Source organism: Eretmochelys imbricata, chromosome 1 (genome assembly GCF_965152235.1).
Source record: "Eretmochelys imbricata isolate rEreImb1 chromosome 1, rEreImb1.hap1, whole genome shotgun sequence".
NCBI classification, from domain to species: domain Eukaryota; kingdom Metazoa; phylum Chordata; order Testudines; family Cheloniidae; genus Eretmochelys; species Eretmochelys imbricata.
The window spans coordinates 180484910-180509052 of record NC_135572.1 but is presented as its reverse complement, the minus strand read 5'-3'; the positions used below and the strand labels follow the sequence as shown (position 1 = coordinate 180509052).

Below are 24143 nucleotides of genomic sequence, written 5' to 3'. Positions count from 1 at the left end.
CAGCTTGCACTGGAGTCTTCTAGAGTAAACCAAGGTTGGGTATGCCTCCGTGAGTTGCAATCACACCTCTGATTGTAAAGTAGACATGCCCTTTGAGAGTCTAAAAACAGACCTCCCAAGCACACAGTGTCAGTTGGGAAATCTCCCTTGAACCTAAATATGTCCAATTACAGTATGCATTTGAAACAATCCCATGAGATGTTATCGGGGAGGTATGCAATTTACCTTTGTTAGGCCCATTGTGGGCAGGGGGTGGGGAGGTAAAGGGAAAAGTAAAGGTCACACTCTTCCACACCAGCTGTGTCTGTCTCCATATAAGCAGAGGAGACTCAGATGGGATTAGAGTAGGATTCAAATTGTGTAGTGCATTACTTGGTGTAGTTCCATTGATTTTTATTGAGAGTAGTTGCATAGCAATTTAATGCTCAGTGTAAGGGTGGCAGATTTTTTTTCCCTGGGTGAATGAATGTCCTAGCTTTCCTAAATACAATTATAGCCATGTGGTTAAGTAAGTAAACAGGGTAGTTCCTGGCTTGTTTTAATCTATTCATGGTTCTTTTCTTTTCATTTTTTGTTTTGCTTTATAAAATAAATGCAAATATATTATTAAGAATTCTTGATTACATCTTACTTCTGCAAAACCTCCGTGGTTTTCCCAGGCATTTTGTGTGGTCAGATACTGGGTGAATGGTAGGAGAGTCTTAGTTTGAGGGTGTTTGCTTTTATTTTGATACAGTGGTCCAATCTACATAATGTGTAAATTTATATTTATATTTTGTATACCTGCCAGACCTCTGGATTTTTAAATAAAACAAAATAAATATTGAAGGCGATATTATCTGATACATAGTACCTAAAAGAGAATTTATCCTTTCCTAACAAATCCATGTGATCCTATCAAAGCAGGCAGTGTATACAGCACAAACCAGTGTTTATACCAAAATCTTAACGAGAGCTGGGTGAATTTTTTTGTGTCAAACTGTTTTTACCAAAAAATGCAGATTTTTGTCAACTGAAACATTTTGCGAATTTGTGCCAAATAGTTTTCATCAAAAAAGGAAAAGAGAAATTCTGAACAAAAATTTTCAAAACAAAATATTTTGACTTTTTTCCACTTGAAATTAATTTTCATTTTGAAATGTACTTACATTTTATTCAGAGAGGCTCACAGATGAAACAAATGGTTAAGCTTAAAAGGAAATGATTTTACTTTTTCATGGAAAAATTTGAAAATTTTCAACATGGCTAGCAAAAAATCAATTAGTCATATAACTCTAATCCCATGCTCAAAGTGAAGAGGAAGAGTATATTACAGAGCTACAACACTGAGTATCTTTGAGAGCTTCAGGATGGTCACTTGGGTGAGGTCTGATGGACACAACATTGAGAGATCTGGTCTTCTGAAAAAAGACCAAGCTTTTTACTTATCCTTACCTCTCTGGGCTAGCCGACAATGATGATAGCATGGGACTGCTCTACAATTTCTTCAGTATGATGATCTTCTGTTCTCATCTGTCCAAATTCCTCTTTTTGCTGTATAAAGAACACAAGACACCATAAATAGCAGCAGTTCAGATCTGATTTTCTCAATGAAAAATAATACTTCATTCAGAGTAAACACATTTCACTTTAAATGCTCGGTTTATGAAACGGGAAGAATTAATCGGGCCAGCAGGTTTTTACAGGCACCTTCCTAAAGTCCCAAAGTCAGTTACATCAGGAGCTTTTTACAGGATTTGGGTGGATTCTCTCATGGATCTTTAGCTGAAGGAAATGTTTTCTTTATGCATCTTAATTGAAGTTTCAGAATTTTTCTGGGAAGGTTTTAGATATGGTCTTTACTTAGAGCTGTTTCATGTGTCAAAGAGCCATTTTTGGAGACATAAGGAGCATGGTGATATGGTTGTGTGTGCTGTGGGTTTTTTTGGTGGGTGAGCGGGGTTTTGGGTCTGGACTTGGAACTGGATAACATTTTGTTTTGATATCAAGACTTTTCAGATTGGCTTACACTTAGGAAGGAAAAACATCTATTTTGTATTATTTCATATTTGTATATTGCATTAATAGATTTGATGGTGCATTAAGGAGAGAATAAAGGCAATATTTGCCCTAAGGAGCTTAACAGTATTTATCTAACCTTGTGATCCTCCTTTTGATTCTTCACATCTGTTTTCCCCAAGGTCTGAATTCTTGTAAAAAATAGCTGTGGTACAATCTAATAAACTGGAAACATGATTTTTCATAATATGGTTCATTTAACTAGCCGTGTGAAAGTGAATCAGTATGGCTCACTCTAATAGGAGGCAACCAACCTGTTGACTTCTGATATAGGACTTCAGTGATACTAGAGTAGGGAACGCAAGTTGGTTACAGCCTCTAACCCAGTACAGTCTGATTTGGAAAAAAATGTAGCTCAGCTGTGCATTTAGCATCAGATACGATGTGCGACTAATAGGTGCTGTGCTTCTATATTTACCAAATATCCCTTGTGGGGTAGATTTTTTTTTACATGAAAATTACAGGATTGGTGCCCACTGTAAGATTTATGTTGATAATTGAAGCTGCTTCTACTCAATAAAACATAAATGGAGCTTAAAAACAAGGGTAAAGGAAAAGAAATATTAAAAAAAATAGTATGTAGATACACAGAAAGATTATAACTTTGTTGTCAAGGCCGTTTTATCTCCTCAGACAGTTGTCACTAAATTTGCTGTTAATGCTCATGTGTCAGTCAGCTACTCCTACAACTCTTGTCCCCTTGTGCTTCAAGGAACTTTCCAGAAAAAGGTTACTTTATAAAGCATCAGCATAGAAATCTGTTAATCTGTTAATGGTTGGTTCTGTCATTTTAACTTCTCTATTATTACCCATCAAACAAGTGTAAAGAATACATTAAAATTCTTAAAATTTCCTGAGAACTTGACCTCATGTGAGATTCTCTCCTCCCCCTCTACCCTGATCCGCCACAGGAAATCAGAATGTCTCAATTTTCAAGAAAGTTTTGAGTGAGGTGTTTGCACTGTTGTTGCTTATGGTAAAGTACAGTGCATAAGAAGATCATGGAATATATTTGGATTGAGAGCTTGCTTTCTTGTATCTTGGGCCTTATTGGTAGTGATAATAAAGAAGGCTTGAGTATGGTATTATGTGTAATTTTTAAATTAGGTGACTAGTGTAATCCATTAAATATAGAATAGGTAATGTACCCAAAATCTATGCAAGCTTTTGCCTTTTTAAAAATACTTGAAAATATAATACATTCAAATAGATGAATTTAGCATTTTTAGATCTTCTAAATGCTTTATAAGTGTTACAGTTACCTTATTTTGATCCCTCATTTCTATTTTTTTTCCTTAAGGGATACAGGAGATATGAGTTCCTTTGCAAACGGACTAAAGTTCGGGGCGAGATTCTTCCCTCCCCCAGCTTTGGCTCCTAGGTAAAAGGGCTGGAGTGGAGTAAAGAGTCTCCAGTTTTGGGTGGGGGAAGATTCAGCCCAGGCACTGTGGAAATAGCTATAAGGCTGTCTTCCAAGGATCCCCTATAATTGTGGTGTGGGAAATATGGCAGGGGCAGGGCCAGCAGATGTGTATCAAGGGTGTGGGTGTAGCACTGTAGAGATTCTGTGACCCATATAGTAGCTCCAGGGGCATGTCATAATTTACACAGACCAACACAGCTGTATTTTTTTGAGTCCAGAATTTGGATGGTTCAACAATGAGTGAAGGCCATCTTAACCCCAGGTCTGTGAGTTCTGTGCTCTGCCTCGGAGGATATGTCTACACTGCAGTTAGACACCTGTGGCTGGCGTGTGCCAGCTGACTTGGGCTCACAGGCTTCTGGCTGTGGGCTGTTTAATTATGGTATAGATGCTCAGGTTGGAGCCCAGGCTCTGGGACACCCCCACCTTGCAGGTTCCTAGAGCCTAGGTTCCAGCCCAAGCCTGAACGTCCACACCACAGTTAGACAGACCTGCAGACCAAGCCCCATGATCCCGAGTCATCTGGCACAGGCCAGCCACATGTGTCTAATTACAGTGTAGACATATCCTCCAAGGACTCCATATGCTTTATGAAAATATGCTTGGAATGTGAATATAATGTAACTGGAATATGCTATATGTAAAAGATCTCTTGTAAGGTATCATTACAAAGCTTATAATCCATTGAGTGTGTTCATCCTGTTTGTATGTATGTATCGTTCTTGTATCTAAAACTAGAAATATGAAGTTAAATCTGAGGTCCTATTGTAATTATACAAAGTGTGGGCCATTAATGGTGGTTTAGAATCTTGATGGCACCCATTGACAAGGACAGTTGGCTGGAGATGGTTTATTTATCTGAAGCCTTCTTGTGGACATGGGGGCCAGCCTGTGGGTAATGGAGAATGAGGTCTTACAGTGACATGTGACTGTGTCATCTGATACTGGAATCCATCTTGAACCTGGTGCTTCTCCATTTAGAAGGAGGGGTGGGAACCCAGAGAGACAAAGGATTCCTGCCTTGGGCCAAAGCTATAAAAGGGGGTGGAACAGAACAAAGGAGGCCAGTCATGAGAAATCCCCTAATTACCACCCGAGCTGGAGCTAACAAGAACTGTACCAGGGAAAGGATTGGGCCCAGACTAAGGAGTCTAGTCTGTGAAAGAAGCTTATTGGAACATCTCTGAGGGTGAGATTTATGTGTATTCAGTTTCTTAAATGTATTAGGCTTAGACTTGCATATTTTGTTTTATTTTGCTTGGTAACTTACTTTGTTCTGTCTTGTTTGTACTTTGTTATTACCTGAAACCACTTTAATCCTACTTTTTATCCTTAATAAACTCACTTTTGTTTATTAATTAACCCAGAGTAAGTGATTAATACCTGGGAGAGCAAACAGCTGTGCATATCCCTCTATCCGTGTTCTAGAGGGTTGACAGTTTGAGTTTATCCCGTATGAGCTTTATACAGAGTAAAATGAATTTATTTGGGATTTGGATCCCATTGGAAGCTGGAGACAGGAATACCTGCTGAGTGGTTTTCAGTTAAAGCCTGCAGCTTTGGGGGCATGGTTCAGACCTGGGTCTGTGTTGCAGTGGAGTAGCATGTCTGCTCAACAAGACAGGGTTCTGGAGTCCCAAGCTGGCAGGAAAAATGGGCTCAGAGGTAGTTTCAGGTGACAGTCCCAAAGGGGTCTCTGTGACCGAACCCATCACAATCATACCCTGAGTGTCTTGTTCAAAGTCAACCAGTAATAAAACTGGATAAGAAGTCGGGAGTTTTCTGACTTCCATTCTCCTTTCATTCCTTAAACATTCATCATATTTTTGTGCTTAGCCTTTGTATGTAAAAATTATATAGAATAAATTTTGTGCTTATTTTTCTTGCTGAGGTTACATAGGTTTGGGAGGCTCTTTCGTTCTGGAACAGAAATGAGTGGCTGCAGAATTGAGCAAATAAGCTAAAGATCCTTTTATCCAACTGGAATTTTCTGGTATAGTTAGGCTCAACATATTTTTATATTTAATACTTTAATTAATTTCTTAAGTTGTAATGTTAATGCAAATATGTTCCAAATATTTTCTATGAACATATGAACATACTATAGTGCCATTCATCAAAGGACCACAAAGCACATTTGATTGGTGGTTGAGTTGATATGTATTTACTGATCACACGAGTTCATAGAAAACTATCTTGTTGCATTACCTAAAGAGTGCAAATCTATTTTTAATGCAGTCAGCCAAAGCCCCCAGTCTTAGGATTGTGCGCTAACTGTTGGCTAATTAGTGTGAAATTTAATTTACACTAACTAGCCTGAGGTGAGGAGAGTGTGAAATAAACGTTGCATGTAAATTCTGCATTTTACAGTTATTTTTGTGTTTACATTGAAAGCAGCACTCTCTCTGGGATCCTTCTCTTCTCAGTTTTCACACTACTTTCATGGTCTTGTAACTGGTGGTGAATATATCACATATTTCTATCTATTGTGTTTCATAGCCATTCAAAATACACAACACTCTAATAATAGAGAATTTTGACTTTTTACATTTTAATTATCAAGAATTATTAACCCCAGAGGCTAACTTTCACTGTGGTAAAGTTGTATATCAATAAAGAGAGAAATAAAGAAAATTGTGAGGAGGGGAATGCAGTTATGAATCTGGAAACCTTTGTAGTCTCACATCTATACTGTAGAATGGTTCATATATGAATGTTATGTAGGGCTCTCTAATTTATGTTGTCCTGTTCTCCTGTGGTATATACCTGTCTAACAGGTGGTTATGATTGCTCTTGGCCATATGAGAGTGTGCAATGATGTTCTGAATTTTGTCATCCTCTATAAGAGGAGCTTGTTAGTTCACAACTTTCAGTTCTTTTGGGTCAGATGGTGGAATAGTTCCCAGGGTGAGTGATATAGAGAATGAGGGAATAAACACCCCAACGCTGTAATGAGTTGCAATATAGTCCTTACTGACATTACCTTCTCTGTAGTTTTCCTGGCACAGAAAGTTTTTGAGAGGTATTTTCATTCCATGATGATCTAGTTTCTCATGCTCCTAGTGCACTGCCTAGTCAGTGTCCAAAGCAGTTTACAGTACAAGTAAAAGAAAGTATCTTTGAGGTCAGTAGATGTCACACTCTAATGCCCTTGCATAAAACAGAGGAGTCTCCAGCTTGCCACTCAGGCCAGCTTCAAATCTACTCTTCATGCCCAGAGCAACACTACTCTTACCAAGACTCCCCTGGTATCTGTAAAGGTTTTAAATCTTCATACTGTAAAACAGTAGATCTGAATTAATAACTTAGTTGTTTCATTACATGAATAAGATATCAGAAGACTGTTGTTTGCCCAGTGCCTACTTAATTTGCTCAATTATGGGAAAGCACTTTAGTATTGAAATCCATAAAAATTTGAGCTAAATTTGAGTTGTTCATAGCTATCTTTACTATAATACCTGACCACTGTGAATTAACAGTCAAATTGTCATATTACAAAATGCTGGGTTCCATCAGTGACTGTGTATAATCATGAGCTAATAAGAAAACTCTGGTTTCTTTATATTATAGGTTCCCGTCTCCGTCAAGAAGATTTCCCACCTCGGATTGTTGAGCACCCTTCTGATCTAATTGTTTCAAAAGGAGAACCAGCAACTTTGAACTGTAAGGCTGAAGGCAGGCCAACCCCAACTATTGAATGGTATAAAGGGGGTGAAAGAGTTGAAACTGACAAAGATGACCCTCGCTCCCATCGGATGTTGCTGCCCAGCGGATCTTTATTTTTCTTACGCATAGTACATGGACGCAAAAGTAGACCAGATGAAGGAGTCTACGTCTGTGTTGCAAGGAATTACCTTGGTGAAGCTGTGAGTCATAATGCATCGCTGGAGGTAGCAAGTAAGTAAAGTTTTTCACATTTTTATGAATAGTCGCTTGTCCAGATGTTGGCTATTACGGTGGAAATTTAAGAGAAAAAAAATCACTTTCTCTGAGACAAAAAATTGACTTAAAATAAAGGTAGGAACTATGTAGTTGAATTTATTTGTACTACATACATATATATGGGAAGGAAACGCAGATGATTTTGGAGATTTGGACTTGTTGGCCAGATGAATCTTTATTTTTCTATGAAGTTCTGGTTTTTTGTTGGCTGTTGAATGTTGCATGCCTGATTCAAAGATTACTGATACTTTTTTCCACTACATGTCATATCAAATGCAGTTTACTATTACTGGTGATAGAGTAAAGGTTTGATGTAGCACAGCACAGATGCAAAGTGTTGTGTATATAAATATAAGGCAAAAAATTACTTAGCATGACTGGGTGCACAAGAGATACCGGTCCTGCTCAAGTGAGTGCTGGTGCGTGGCCCATCAGCTGCCTCTGGCTAATAGCAGGCATATGGCCAAAGACAGGAGCAGATAGGTTTGTTGTTCATTTACATTTCATCACGTGTCCCTTCAAACATGCCCCTTTTCTGCTCTGAAGAACAGAGTTAAAAGTGGCTATGCATGAAAGAGTCTTGAGACTTAGTGGGGAGGACTATACCTAAGTCAGAAATTTCAAACTCCGATATTTAGGCAGTGAAAGTCAGATTTAGGAACCTAAATAAGAGTCCTGATATTCACACACACTCTTTCCCCCTCCCCAACCCCGTCCCCGCCCCTGAGATGAGCATCCACAACTCCTATAGAAGTCTATGGAAATTGTTGTTGCTTAACAGCCCTGGAAGTCATGCCCCTTTTTTTGGTCCTAATGCCCATGCTTCGTTTCCACTCCATGTTTTCACAGGAGCAGAAAGTCCTTCTGCTTCCTGATGTACACTCTGCCGGGACTTGAAGGTCGAGTCCCATTTTTGAAACATCTAAGACAGGGGCTGGCAAACTTTTTGGCTTGAGGGCCACATTGGATTTTGAAAATTGTATGGAGGGCCGGTTAGGGGAGGGGCTGTGGCCCGCCCCCCCCTCCATCCACGCCCCTCTGCTTTTTGCCCCCTGACAGGCCCCGCCCCCAGGACTCCTGCCCCATCCAACCACCCCTTACCGCCCCGGCCGGGATCCCTGCCCCTGACTGCCCCCCCTGCTGCACCATCCAACCCCCCCTTTCTGACTGCCCCCTGGGACCCCTGCCCCCATTCAACCCCCCTGTTCCATGCCCTCTGACTGCCCCAACCCCTATCCACCCCCCCATCCCCTGACCACCTTCCCCCACCCCCACACACACCCCTCCGAACTCTCCTGCCCTCTATCCAACCTGCCCTGCTCCGTGCCCCCTTACCACGCAGCACAGAGCACCAGGTCAGGCTGGGCTCTGCAGCTGTGCTGCCCCAGGAGCTCGCAGCCTCGCCGCGCCACCCGGAGCATTGTGCCGGCAGTGCAGTGAGCTGAGGTTATGGGGGAGGGGGCACAGCGGGGGAGGTGCCCGGGGATAGCCTCCTGAGCCAGGGGCTCAGGGGCCGTGAAGGAGTTTGCTCACCTCTGATATGACATTCTGTTTAAAAGCCATTTTTATATGTTTTTATTGCTGAATTACAATAATTACCATCTGAGTACAGATGAAAGCACAGTGTATGCCTAGCACTCCTACAGCCTTGATTATATAGTATATATTTTGTCATAACATTGAAATGAATTAATCTACCAGATCCACACCTGAAATCCTTTCTTGAGGAAAGATAAGAATTTGGCTCAGTAACTCATCTAAAGTTCTTGAAACTGCTTTAAAACACACTTGTTGTCTGGTTGTTCAGTGGTTTTTGTAAAGTGTCGAGTAGCTGTAGCATTAAGCGCTTTATTGAAATCAGCAGAGATTCCTGTGGCACCTTATAGACGAACAGATGTATTGGAGCATAAGCTTTCGTGGGTGAATATCCACTTATTCACCCACGAAAGCTTATGCTCCAATACGTCTGTTCGTCTACAAGGTGCCACAGGACTCTTTGCCGCTTTTACAGATCCAGACTAACGTGGCTACCCCTCTGATGATTGAAATCAGGTTCTCTTGTCCTCCAGTTTATTATTACTTCCTGTACAATTTAGTTCATAAATGTTGAATGTGTTTTAAAGATTTGTGTGTGTGTTGCAAAGGATATTTATAATATGTGAAGCATTCAATTAAAATCCACTGTTCATTTGGTCCATAACCTACAATGTAGTATCTTTTAATAATGTCTTAAAATGCACATGGTGTCAAGGCCACTATATCTTGTGTATGTAAAAGTATATCTATATATTCACCCCCACAATTTCCCATTTAAAGTCTAGGAGCTAGGGTTAGGCCTACATCGGTGGAGCAATGTTGCTGCTGCCAATTCACTTGGCAGTTTCTAAATGTGTTTGTGACCCCCTGTCTCAATTCCTCTTGCTTAGATTGCAGGGAGAACCTTCATGACAGGGTCTGGACATGTATGTAAAACATGAATGCCACCACAAGGTTTTTCTGGTGTCTTAATTCTTGAGACAGGGATAAGAGATAAGTATCTTCTAACGGAGCTTCACATATTTGCCACAGAACAATAGCCTAAAATTAACTGCTAATCCAGTTCCAATCACACTTATATTGATAGTGAATCTCAGAGTTTTGAAATGTGAGTTGAGATTTGCGGGGACTTGATTGATTGAGTGTTAAAGTCGACATCAACACTTAAAAGGGAAAAATCGCTAATACGTGTGTTAGCAAATGAGATTTTTAGCATTGGTAACATGGTATTTGAAAGGATTTTAACAAAACAAGCAATGATGTGAAAATGCAAAACCAGTGAAGCATTTTAAATAGCACTGAAAAGGTAAAGAATCAGATATTCTAGGAAACAGGGAAATAATTGAAGGCTACTGGAATAAATTTACATTAAATTTAACATCTGTGAAACATAGATATAACACTATCATTATAAACTACAGTTAGGCTTGTAGTGGTCAAAGAGAAAACTGTTTTGATTCACTTGTCATTGCACCCTCTTTCATACAAACAGTATTATCAGATACAATTGCTACTTTAAAAATCTTAAATTTTAGTTTTGTCTTTCCATGTTTACACAATAAAATTGCCTTTATTTAGTGTGCATTTAAGAAACACAGAAGAACATTTTAGCATATTCATTTTGTTATGTTTTAATGTTACACAATTAGTTCAACTGAAAGACATTTGTAAAAAAAAAAAAAGTGAGGGGAACAAAAGCTTTTATGTACTGTAACTGGTAGGTATGACTGGAAGCGACTCTTGTCTATCGCAGTAGTTTGCGTTTTATAAAGCACTTCCTTTTTTGTCAGTTCTGATTGTCACAACTTTATTTAGATTTCAGTCCTTTAGTATCCTGTGAATTTGTAGCCTACACATCAGATCAACAAATAGTCTATTTACTTTTCCAATAAACACTAAATAAAAATTTTTAGACCAGTTACTCCTCCTCACCGCATGTTTTCAAAACAAATTCACTGCTAATTTTTTGAGATAGGACAAGGAAATACTGTTTTTGTTTTTTACAATAACACAGGGATATTACTTAGTCTTTTCTTTGTTCTGTGATACATATAAGCTTTAGAGTCTCCAGTTACAAAAGAAGTAGTTAGGGTGATATGTCAAAACTCAGTAAAATCTTCCAGGATGTGAAATATTAACATTAAAGGTTTTTTTAATTCTACGAATATATTTTTAGGTACATATGAAATTTTATTCTATGTATCAGATTGACAGCCCCAGAAACTACAATCCTGCTTGTATACACAGAACAGGTAGAAAATGAGGAAGCAGGAATGTGCAAGCTTACTCATTCTCTACTTCCCACTCCCATTAGGCCCACCGAAGGGGCTAGATATGTAATGTTATCCAACATACGCTGTATCTGTCTCTTCACTTATCTCCCACTGATGTCTATCTTTTAGCTAGCCAGGGCCATTTGTCCCTTTATGAATAGCATCGATCTAGCACTAATAACTGTATGGTATCTTCAGAAAACTGAATCAAGGAAACCATTTCCCTCGCTACAATCTCTGCTTCTCGTGTTACTTTCCAGTTATGAGCTTTATGCATTACATTGTTGGGCTTGCTTCCTGGTGTCCTTGGCATTGTTTAAAAGTACTTTATTCTCTTATTTTCATATGCTTTTCCTGTATTGATTTCCTGTTATTGGCCCTTCTTAAACAAACAAACAAAATAGCAACATGATCCCCGAATGTGGCGCTATGCCTGTAATAAATGTATCTTCCAATATGGGGTCTCTGCCCTTAGTACAGCATAGCATTGCTTATCTTATCCTGAGTCTCTTCTGTTTGTTCAGGTTACAGGGTTGTGTTACACTAACTTAGCCAAATCACAAGTCACTTGATATTTCTTGACAGGTTTCAGAGTAGCAGCCGTGTTAGTCTGTATTCGCAAGAAGAAAAGGAGTACTTGTGGCACCTTAGAGACTAACCAATTTATTTGAGCATAAGCTTTTGTGATCTAAGAGTGATCAGGTAAGGTGAGCTATTACCAGCAGGAGAGTGGGGGGGAGTGGGGAACCTTTTGTAGTGATAATCAAGGTAGGCCATTTCCAGCAGTTGACAAGAAGGTCTGAGGAACAGTGGGGGATGGAGGGGGTGGGGGGGATAAACATGGGGAAGTAGTTTTACTTTGTGTAATGACCCATCCGCTCCCAGTCTCTATTCAAGCCTAAGTTAATTGTATCCAGTTTGCAAATTAATTCCAATTCAGCAGTCTCTGGTTGGAGACTGTTTTTGAAGTTTTTTTTGTTGAAGAATTGTAACTTTTAGGTCTGTAATCGAGTGACCAGAGAGATTGAAGTGTTCTCCAACTGGTTTTGAATGTTATAATTCTTGACATCTGATTTGTGTCCATTTATTCTTTTATGTAGAGACTGTCCAGTTTGACCAATGTACATGGCAGAGGGGCATTGCTGGCACATGATGGCATATATCACATTGGTAGATGTGCAGGTGAATGAGCCTCTGATAGCATGATGTGATTAGGCCCTATGATGGTGTCCCCTGAATAGATATGTGGACACTGCTGGCAATGGGCTTTGTTGCAAGGATAGGTTCCTGGGTTAGTGGTTCTGTTGTGTGGTTTGTGGTTGCTGGTGAGTATTTGCTTCAGGTTGGGGGCCTGTCTGTAAGCAAGGACTGGCCTGTCTCCCAGGATCTGTGAGAGTGATGGGTCATCCATAAACCTGGAAATCCATCATCTCTGGCATTGGCACCCTGACATCAGGATTGTCTGGCTATGTAGACTCCCTTCTCAGGCCCTACGCTAACAGCTCTCCCAGCTATCTTTGAGACGACACTGACTTCCATCGGTGATCTTCCTGAAAACGTCATCCTGGCCACTATGGATGTAGAAGCCCTCTACCCCAACATTCCACACAAAGATGGACTACAAGCTGTCAGGAACAGTATCCCCGATAATGTCATGGCAAACCTGGTGGCTGAACTTTCTGACTTTGTCCTCACCCATAACTATTTCACATTTGGGGACAATGTATACTTTCAAATCAGCGGCACTGCTATGGGTACCCGCATGGCCCCACAGTATGCCAACATTTTTATGGCTGACTGTTCCTCAGATGTTCTTGTCAAGGGGAGAGGGATCAGTGGATTGAGCATTGGCCTGCAAAACCCGGTGTTGTGAGTTCAATCCTTGATGGGGCCATTTAGGGATCTGGGGCAAAAATTGGGGATTGGTCCTGCTTTGAGCAGGGGGTTGGACTAGATGACCTCCTGAGGTCCCTTCCAACCCTGATATTGTATGATTCTCTGAACTGCTGGAAATGGCCAACCTTGATGATCACTACAAAAGGTTTTTCCCCCCCGCTCTGCTGCTGGTAATAGCTCACCTTACCTGATCACTCTCGTTACAGTGTGCATGGTAACACCCATTGTTTCATGTTCTCTATGTATATAAATCTCCCCACTGTATTTTCCATTGAATGCATCCGAAGAAGTGAGCTGTAGCTCACAAAAGGTTATGCTCAAATAAATTTGTTAGTCTCTAAGGTGCCACAAGTACTCCTTTTCTTTTTGATATTTCTTGACATCAAAAGCTAAAAACCTATCAACCATTTTGGTGGGCAGTAGTGCAAAACTCTAGAGATGTGTGGCACTGTCTCAGTTAGAGAAGTAGCTTTGTAACTGAATATTGGGTGATATAATTTTTATATAGTTTACTCACAAAGGAGGTATAAAATATATATAAAAAGGAGCCACAGCAGAAGGTTCAGTTACAAGACAGGTTAACAGAATATTGTTCTCACTTTCTGAAATGGAATCTGCTTACATATCTTCAGACTTTACTCACAACTGAATGAGGCTTCTGTGTACTAGACCAACCAGTGAAGGCAATGGGATAATCAGGCATTGGTAACCAGTCATCCGTCAGAGACTTCATACCGCTACAAGTCTGTTTGCCTCTCTCTTCTTGACTTCCTGAACTCGGCCTTTTGATCACCGGAGACATACTTAAATTAGCTCCATCTTTTGTTTTTGAGGAATGTAACTGGTTTCGGATTACCACGTACCAATGACACATTTCCTGGTGGTGAAAGGTCCTAAAGAATGTGATAAAGGGCATGTCAAGACTAAATGGGGTAATTCTTACTATAAATGTCAGTTTTTACAGGTAGGAGCACACAGTTGATCAGTGTTTTGCTCCTCCAAATAAGTGGTCCAGACAAGCATCTGTCCATCACATGAACAACTTAGAAACAAAGGCTGTTTCTCACCCTGAAGGAAACAAACCTCTCTCATATCTCCAACAGACCAGGAGTGTACTATGGCTGTTTCATGCTGTTGAGTCCCTGAAGCTTCTCTGATAAACAGATGCACCTGATCAAGATCAAATTCATTTATTTGGCATCTCATTGCACAGCAGACTGACTCAACAGTTAAACAGTGCATCCTTTCGATTTCCGTGGAATTACTCTTTTTTTTTTATTTTAAGCCAGGAGAATAAAGATGGTTCTCAAGTTGTGTGGCATTTATTCACAACCAAGAGTGGTGGTAGTTGTGGCAGGCAAATGCCCATGGTCAATACCTTTTTGCCTTCATCATTTCTGCCCCCCACCCCATTCTGAAGATTCTGGGGATTTTAAGGAGAACCAAAGTGCTGGTGTTTGGTAGACATCAACCTCATACATCATCATTTTTAAATTGCTTCTTGCTTAGATGACAGCTATAATTTTGCCACCCGTGTTCAGGAATAATACTTAAATTCTGTAATGACAGGTTTCAGAGTAACAGCCGTGTTAGTCTGTATTCGCAAAAAGAAAAGGAGTACTTGTGGCACCTTAGAGACTAACCAATTTATTTGAGCATAAGCTTTCGTGAGCTACAGCTCACTTCATCAGATGCATACTGTGGAAAGTATAGAAGATCTTTTTATACACACAAAGCATGAAAAAATGGGTGTTTACCACTACAAAAGGTTTTCTCTCCCCCTACCCCACTCTCCTGCTGGTAATAGCTTATCTAAAGTGATCACTCTCCTTACAACGTGTATGATAATCAAGGTGGGCCATTTCCAGCACAAATCTTGGGTTTAACAAGAACGTCTGAGGGGGGTTGGAAAAAACAAGTGAAGAAACAGATTGATAGAGCCAGAAGAGTTCCCAGAAGTCACTTACTACTGGACAGGCCTAACAAAGAAAATAACAGAACGCCACTAGCCGTCACCTTCAGCCCCCAACTAAAATCCCTCCAACGCATTATTAAGGATCTACAACCTATCCTGAAGGATGACCCAACACTCTCACAAATCTTGGGAGACAGGCCAGTCCTTGCCTACAGACAGCCCCCCAACCTGAAGCAAATACCCACCAGCAACCACATACCACACAACAGAACCACTAACCCAGGAACTTATCCTTGCAACAAAGCCCGTTGCCAACTGTGCCCACATCTATTCAGGGCCTACTAACATCAGCCACACTATCAGAGGCTCGTTCACCTGCACATCCACCAATGTGATATATGCCATCATGTGCCAGCAATGGCCCTCTGCCATGTACATTGGTCAAACTGGACACTCTCTACGTAAAAGAATAAATGGACACAAATCAGATGTCAAGAATTATAACATTCATAAACCAGTCGGAGAACACTTCAATCTCTCTGGTCACGCAATTACAGACATGAAAGTTGTGATATTACAACAAAAAAACTTCAAAACCAGACTCCAGGGAGAGACTGTTGAATTGGAATTCATTTGCAAATTGGATACAATTAACTTAGGCTTGAATAGAGACTGGGGGTGGCTAAGTCATTATGCAAGGTAACCTATTTCCCCTTGTTTTTTCCTACCCCCTCCCACCTCCCCTCCTCAGACGTTCTTGTTAAACACTGGATTTGTGCTGGAAATGGCCCACCTTAATTATCATACACATTGTAAGGAGAGTGATCACTTTAGATAAGCTATTACCAGTAGGAGAGTGGGGTGGGGGGGAGAGAAAACATTTTGTAGTGGTAAACACCCATTTTTTCATGCTTTGTGTGTATAAAAAGATCTTCTATACTTTCCACAGTATGTATCCGATGAAGTGAGCTGTAGCTCACAAAAGCTTATGCTCAAATAAATTGGTTAGTCTCTAAAGTGCCACAAGTACTCCTTTTGTTTTTGCGAAATTCTGTAATGTTAGAGTCATGTGGGTGGAAAAGATTTGAACAGAACTGGTTCCTTTCTTTCCTCCAAAGTTTCATACACAGGAAAAAGCAGATATCATCAAAAAATTTAGTGAAACTATATCCACAAGCAATGGCATTAACAAAAGTTGCTTGAGGCAATACAGGTTTCATAGCACAGTTGTTGGTAATGCTTTTAAAAGCATTACCATCTATGCTGTATTTGCCTCGAAACTAAGTGTTATGGTACAGCTGTAACAACAAGTGAAGTCTTGGGTTACTAGAAGCTGTCAACTTCTAAAGCATTTTTAAAAAGGGATGTAATGTCATTTAAAATCTTTCTTCCAACAATGATAACACGTTTGTTTGTGCCTGCTATTTGCAATCAGTATGTGTTGACTGTACTTCAGGAAAGCAAAAGTGATTACGTTAGCTTGTTATCTTCGGATAGCTTTGGATTTTTTTAAAGTATTTCTTTAGCCTTTCTAGTCAATAGCAGAACACGTTATCGTTGAGAGTTTGAATCTTTAGTTCTTTCCTTTACCTCATTCACTTAGTTCTTGAGGGGAACAGAGAGCCTTACTTTGCTTTGCAATGAATTCTAACTCCTTCTCTCCCTCTCCCCAACGTCCTATGTAATTTGGCAGCAGAATTACATTGGTAGTAATTAAAGCTGAAGTAATTCTGGGAGCTTAGGAGTAAGGAAATCCCATCTAACTATCCTTGGCATAAAACATAGTTATCCTAATGAAAATGGGAGAAGTAATCAAAAACAGGGGAGCAACTAGCCATGGCTGGGGGTGTGGTGAACTAATTTCCTTGAAACTTACTGTTACATTTCTAAATTCTGATACATTGTATACGTAATTGAGCCATTATATTTACAGCACATCCCTGGAAGTTTGAGAGGTGATTATTGTACTCCAGAGAAATAAAACTATCCTCCTTTCAGATCTAAAGAGGTGTTGTGTATATACACACATGCATAATTTGTTTTGTTTTTTTTGTTTTTTTTTAAGAAAAGTAAAACTCAGAAATAAAATTCAAACTTTTTAATTAAATGGCTTTCTCAAATGCTGTTGTGGATTGATTATGGGTTAGGCCTACATAAATGAACAAATGTTTTATAAATCAGGGAGTAAAGACACATTTTAAAATATAATAATTCACCATGACCTGTAAAATATCAATTGGGGGCCAGATGATTCTGTCTGGGGGAAAAAAAGTTTGCCCTACCCTTTTCTACTATGGAATTTACTTACCTTCATTTTTTCCCCCCATGTCACACTTGAGGAGATTTGTTGTTCCTTCACATCTTTAATGGCAAGCTCAGCAAAAGAAGGGTCTAGGGTAGGTTCTAGAGTGAAGTTCTACATTGAACTAGAAAGACAACGTAGTTTTATTCTGATACTTGTTTTCCTTTTCCAGTAACATTCCCAGTTCACTGTTGGGAAAAGTTGACTTTCTGTGATTCTTCCCTATTGTCACTTGCCATGGTGTGTAAATCTCTACCCTCTAGAAGAATTTCAGTTTGAGACCACAGCATGGTCGAACAGCAGAATCAGTGCTTCGCTAAAATGAAATTTAGCACAGAATGTGTCGAAATTTAGCACAGCCCATTCATTTGTGGACAAAGTGAAGCTGACTGCAGATTCTGAAAGAAGTCTAAGCTGTAGTTGAAGTATCACCACTAAAATGTATCCAAACTGATGCAAGTTTCTGGAATGATAAAATTTCAGAACTAAATCATGTTTAATCTTTCCTCAAAAGAAGAAGCACTGTGTGAATCGCTTAACATATAACCTTTGTGGATCTGGGATAATACACAAGAGCACGCTTGAAAGATTTAAAAACACAATTGACCGCATACCTAGTACTGGCATTTTATGATCCTGATAGCTGGTAGCTACGCCAGGTACATGGATATGTTTGGAGGCTCATCTTTCCAGATGGCTTTCAGATATTGAGAACGGGCATGCCTAAAACAGAGAGAGCATGTTTGGTGAGCATGTCAGTTTCAACTTGCTGCTGCTTGGCAATGCTATGAGCAGCAATAGAGATGGCTACTGTAGTTCTTTGTGGGAAAACAAGACCCAAAAAAATGGTAGCCGGAGAGGGCTACAGCAGCAAAGACATCCTTTTTCCTCTTCCACATCTTTGTTGCAGGTAGAGGGCCTTGAGGAGTGGGGAGAGGTGGCAAGGAGGAGAAGTGCCTAATGAGAGGCATTTTCAACAAAACTTTTTTTTTGGTCAGAAAATGCCAGTTCAGCAAAACAAAAACTTTTTTTGAAAATGCATCATTTTCAAAGAAAATTTTTCATTGGGAAGGTTTCTCAGGTTCAGGAGTGAATTTCTGGTCAAAATGAGAGAGCGTTACCCCAGAATAGCCAATAGCCTTGTGGTCAGGGCACTCATCTGGAGCATGCGAGAGCCAGGGTCTTGAGCCAACATCCAAGGTGAATGCCCTAAATACTGGATGATTCCATTGTTCTGGGGTAGGGATATGCCTGTTTTGGACCAGTATTTTTTTCCCAAAGGTCTCGGTTTCGTCCCAATACAGGAGATTTATTTATTTTATTTTTTTGAAGGACAGAAAGCCAGTCTCTGTGACAGATACTTTTTACCTCTCTCAGCAGGCAGAAGGATTTGGAGGGGGAAAGCAAAAATTTCTTTCCCCCTTGAAGGCGCGGTAGGTGTGGTGCAGCTTCATATTTATCAAACACTTCCAAGACAGAGGCTTATACAACAGATGGAGTCCTAAAGCATGGTTCACAGACAGCAGTCTGATAAAAAAAAAATTCCAGAACCCTCTCCTTCCTAGCATCTAAAGTCAACAAAGCAGGCTGACTTCTCCTGGATATTGCTGGTAGGCTTCCTGTTCCCAAGGAGCTTTTTTTGTATCTATCATTAGCTAGTGGGTATGTGGTAAATTTTTAAAGCCCTTCCTCATAGCATGTCATTTTAGGCAGAGCTGTGGGGCTAGCCTTCAGAATCACAAATCTCTGAAATTTTTCAGAAACAGCTATCTGCTGAACTAGTAGCCTGCCGAGGGAGAGAGAGAAAAACACAGAGCCCACTTTTTGATCATGTACCAATTTCTGTCCACTTTTACCGTTCCCTTGCATATGAGAAGTTACTGGCAAAGATTATGAAGGGCTAGATGAACAAAATGCTGCCTTTCTGGTCCTCACCATTGATTATCTATACCCTGGTTCCTCTCAATCCTACATTTTCTAATATATTTTCCTGTAGTACTGAGGAATCGGCATGTTAACCAAAATTTAGGAAGATAATTATGTTAAGTTTACATGACTGAAAAACACACCCTTTTTGCCTGTCAAAACAGGGACACAGATTTTGATCAATATTTATGGGAATGGTATTTTTATAAGTCATTATTCACCTCAAAGAGAACTAGGTGTTCTTAAAATAGAAAATAATCTGTTTATTGTCTTTAGACTCTAAAATTTCCTGAAACAAAATTGCACTGGTTATAAAGCTTTGCATCTTTGTGTCTGTGTAATGTTCAGATGACAATCATCTGATCAAACTTGGTTCCAGTATGTAAATTGATTTCAGCTGACTGCATTGAATTTGAAAGAAATTTAATATGGAAACTTCCTCTGCGCCTCTCACCATGGTTGTAGATGCTTCTCTACGTCATCTGTTAAGCAGTGCATAGTCAGCATATGGCTCTTTCTCTCCTATTTAAACTGTTTCCTCCTGGGAAAGGGAAATTCCCCTCAGACCAGACAGACATCTGCTGACTCTCTCTCCTACCAGCAAAGCCACAGAAAAGATATCTTTCCTGTGATTAAAAGAAATACGTCTGGAGGCTTTTAGTTTTCATTCAATTAATCAAAGATTAAACCCATGTGGACTCTCTGAACTGAGCTTCTTTGTGCTTTCTCTAGTGCCGCTGATTGGAACCCTTCTGCATATGTTTTGACTGAAATTTAAGATTTTACCCACATAAATGTTTTAATGCAAAACTAATGTGTCTTCATCAGGAACAAGTAAAAAAGTTTAATAATAAGTAGAAAATAGAGTATAAAATGCTACTACTGAGTTTCCTTTCACATTAACTCATAACTTGAAATGCATATTTTAATTAAAAAATAAAATGAAAGGTAATACAGTGCGCAATGCTGTATATTTTGTCAAGTCTATGTTTCTCAACAAAAGCCTTATAGATATATTAGAGGTGCACAGTTTAAGGCCATAAGTGACCAGCAGCTCCTTTAGTCTTGCATTCTATACATCTAATCCATATATTTCCATCTGTAAATCATTTTAAAAATAGGGCTACTATGTATTATAAACATTATTTACACTAAGAATGTCGGTAGCTTCTACCTTAATTCCTCATCCCAATGATGTACTGCAGATGAAACATTAGATGAATGTTTCAGTCTTGTAGGTTTTTTTTCCCCCTACCTCAAAAAGTGAGTTATTTTTCTTCCTAATGTTTATAAAAAAAATGTTGACTGAAAAAGTCATTTAAGAGCAGGATCGCAATAATTAAACAGATTCTCTGAATACTAGTGAGTCTGTTTATAGAGACTATTTATCTGAAGATAATTTGGTTGGCTCCAGTTTTATTAGTGGAATTAGTTCTTTGTTATAGTCTGTGGCGTGGTTTTGAAACAGCAGAGACCCTACTGATAACTTGACTTTCTGAAGATATTTGTACACAGCTGTGCTTTCTCTTGTAGTGTTCTGACTAATTATTCTATGTTTGGGTAATGTATTGATTGATTTTTCTTTAAAATGTATTTAAAATATAGTAGCCGTCTAATTTTCTGAAACGCTATGAATCCTGTAATTAAAATACACATACAGGATAAAGAACTACCCTTAGATATATATCCACCCAACAACTTTTTTTCCCCCGGCGGCACATTTGATAGTCTAGCAAAGATTTTGAATGTGGATTTTCATGCAACCTTTTATTTCTAAGGAACTATCAGATTTCTAGTTTTTATGCATTATTTTTAGGTTATGCTTCTACTGCTGATTTTGACATCATCCCTTATCCTTTTGTGTATCCAAAATTTCCGCTGAAGTCCGTGGTAGTTGTGCATGTGCACAGAATGTATCTTGTGGATGGAAGTAGTATAAGACCACAGATGATAGGATCAGACCCTTAATGGAAAGATAGGAAATTTGTTTAAGGTGTGGCCCCTCAAGATGCATTTAAAAAGCAAACAAAATAATCCTAAAAAAACTTGAATCAATGGATGTACTGTTATTGTGTGTGTGTGTGTGTGTGTGTGTGTGTAATCCTCATTAAAGATAATTGGGTTTTATGATCATGCTTTCTTAAAGGGAATATCTCCATTTTTCTAGAAAAATACATTATGCGATGTATCCAGATGACTTGTATATGAAAAAAGTAAAATTTGAAAATATACCTTTTTAATAATTAGCTTGCTATTGTAAAAGGGAATTAATTTTACAATGACTATATATCACACTCTTTTTAATAATAGAGGGCCAGGTCAAACATCCATTGATGTCATTGGCAAAATTCATACATTCAGTGGAGAATATTTTTACAGATCATTTTGTTTTCTGATTCCAAGGGAGTGTTTTGGATATTTGGGTATTGTCCATTTACTCATAGACTTGAAGTCCAGAAGGGACCATCGTGATCATCTAGTCTGACCTCCTGCACATTGCAGGCCACAGAACCTCACCCACTCACTCTTGTAATAGACCCCGAGTCTCATAGGGAAAGTCTGTCCAGAGCAGAGCAATCAAAATTTAAAGGTGAAAAACTAAAAAATTACAGCTCTGGCTGTAACTTATGGAAGGTAGTGAGCAATGACCATGGTATCCCAAACACACTCACTGGGTAATTATATAGTGAACAGATTAAAAAATAGTCACATAAGTGAAAGGCTGGCTCAGGTTGGGACGTGATGGTTGTTCTTCACTACTGGTAAAATTTGCAGATGACACACAAATTAGTAGGAGAGGTAAAAAATTATGGGGACAGGTCAGGTATACAGGCTGACCTCTATCACTTGGTAAGATGCCCTTATTTGGGAATATGTGTTTTAATAAAGCCAAATGCAAAGGACATACGTCCAGAAACAAGGAATGTAGATCACATTTACAAGATTTTGGAACTCTGCCCTAGAATCCAGTGACACTGAAAATGACTTTGGAGTTATGGTAGATAGCTGTTTTGAACATAGCCATCAGAACGATGCTGTTGCTCAGATGGCAAACTCAGTTCTCAGAACTATCAGCAGGGGATTATCAAGGAGGAGGTGGCATTAAGGTATGTAGTATTAGTGAGATTGGAATAATGTGTCCAGTTCTGGTGTCCATACTTCAAAAAGAATGTTGATAAATTAAAAAGTGTTCAGAAGAGAAGTACAAGAATGATTAAAGGAAAACACGCCTTTGTAGTGAGAGACTTAAGAATCTCAATGTATTTAGTTCATCCAACAAAAACTTTTAAGAGGTAACTTGAACACTGACTACAAGTGCCTACCCAGGGAAGAGATTTCTGACATCAGGTGGATCTTTAGTCTAGCAGAGAAGGGCATGAGATCCAGTGGCTGGAAGTTTAAGCTAGAAAAACTGGGACTAGAAATCAGGCGCAGATTTTTAACAGGGCAATTAACAATTGAAAAATTTTACCTGTGAATATGGAAGATTCTCCATCACCTGAAGTCTTTAAATCAAAATTGGATATCTTTCTAAAATACATGCCATAGGTCATACAAAAGTTATAGGCCAGATGCAGAAATTACTGGGTGAGGTTCTATGGCCTGTGTTACTAGACGATTATGAGTACTTGTGGCACCTTAGAGACTAACAAATTTATTTGAGCGTAAGCTTTCGTGAGCTACAGCTCACTTCATTGGATGCATTCATTTTTTTCCCCACTGATTGCATCCAATGAAGCGAGCTGTAGCTCACGAAAGCTTAAGTTCAAATAAATTTGTTAGTCTCTAAGGTGCCACAAGTACTCCTTTTCTTTTTGCAAATTCAGACTAACACGGCTGCTACTCTGATAAATGATTATAATGATCCCTTCCGGCCTTAAAAATCTATTACTCCTGAAAGGGAAGCAGGCTAGAGCCAAGTCCCAAAACTTCCTTGTTAAAATGCTCAGTGTATTGCATCTCGCTAGCTTCTTTCTCCATATTAACTTGCAGTGTATGCATAGAATTTAAATAAAGCAGTGTTAGGGTTTATTTCCTTATTGTCATTTACTTTTCGACTGAGTGCAGTAAAATGTGCCATAGGAGGAGGAAGTAGGTACCCAATTGCCTTTCAGAACTGTTTTTGCATCCTAAGTAAAATTTCTGTGTAGAGCAAATGTATATTTATGCATACATCTCACTAATCAGTAAATCCAAGAAAGGGAGGAGAGAGAGTTCTTACTGAAGCATAAGAGACACAGCTTGTCGGAAACCAGCAATAGTTTCCAATGCATTTTTTGATGACAAATATAAACTCCTCAGATCATAATGTAATGGTCTGTAAAATGGGAAGATAATTAAAAATAGGGTGATTTCTCAACCTGTACAAACCATTCCTAAATAGGAATTGGGATGATGATTGTGTGTGTGTATATCTATATCCGTATATCTGGGAGAGATTTCTGTAACATAACTTGGCTTTATATTTGTGAACAAAGTGACAACTAGAAGGGATGACTAGCTGTCATGCATACATGTGAAAACTTTTTTTACCATACTTCAGTTACTGTCTCTCTCTCTCTCTTTTTTTTTTTTATTTTAATTCAGTCTGATGGCATTCTGTCAATTTGTAGACCACCAAAAAGGCAGGAAACATGGAAAGCGGCAGGTCACACATTACAATCATGCATAGCAGGTTTATTTTAAAAAGGCTCTGTGCCTTGGGTGCATGCATATTAAACAAAAAAGAAACCTTTTATTCTTCAGGCACCTTTGCCTGTGGGTGCTCAACTGCATCAGATGTGCCAGCTGGACTTTTGCAGAGGATTAACGTTCTTTTGCCCAGCAGCAGAAGCAGCCAAGCACTGGAAACCTTTTTTGCTCTATTTCATG

The 24143-nt window shown here is 39.2% G+C and overlaps 1 protein-coding gene across 1 annotated transcript in view; it reads left to right on the top strand.

The window, feature by feature from the left end:
* Window positions 1-24143, top strand: part of ROBO1 (roundabout guidance receptor 1) — an 868975-nt gene that overhangs the window by 488873 nt on the left and 355959 nt on the right. The window contains exon 3 of the mRNA XM_077815450.1: window positions 7052-7378. Coding sequence (XP_077671576.1) covers window positions 7052-7378 — 327 coding nt within the window. The remainder of the gene's footprint in view (window positions 1-7051; window positions 7379-24143) is intronic.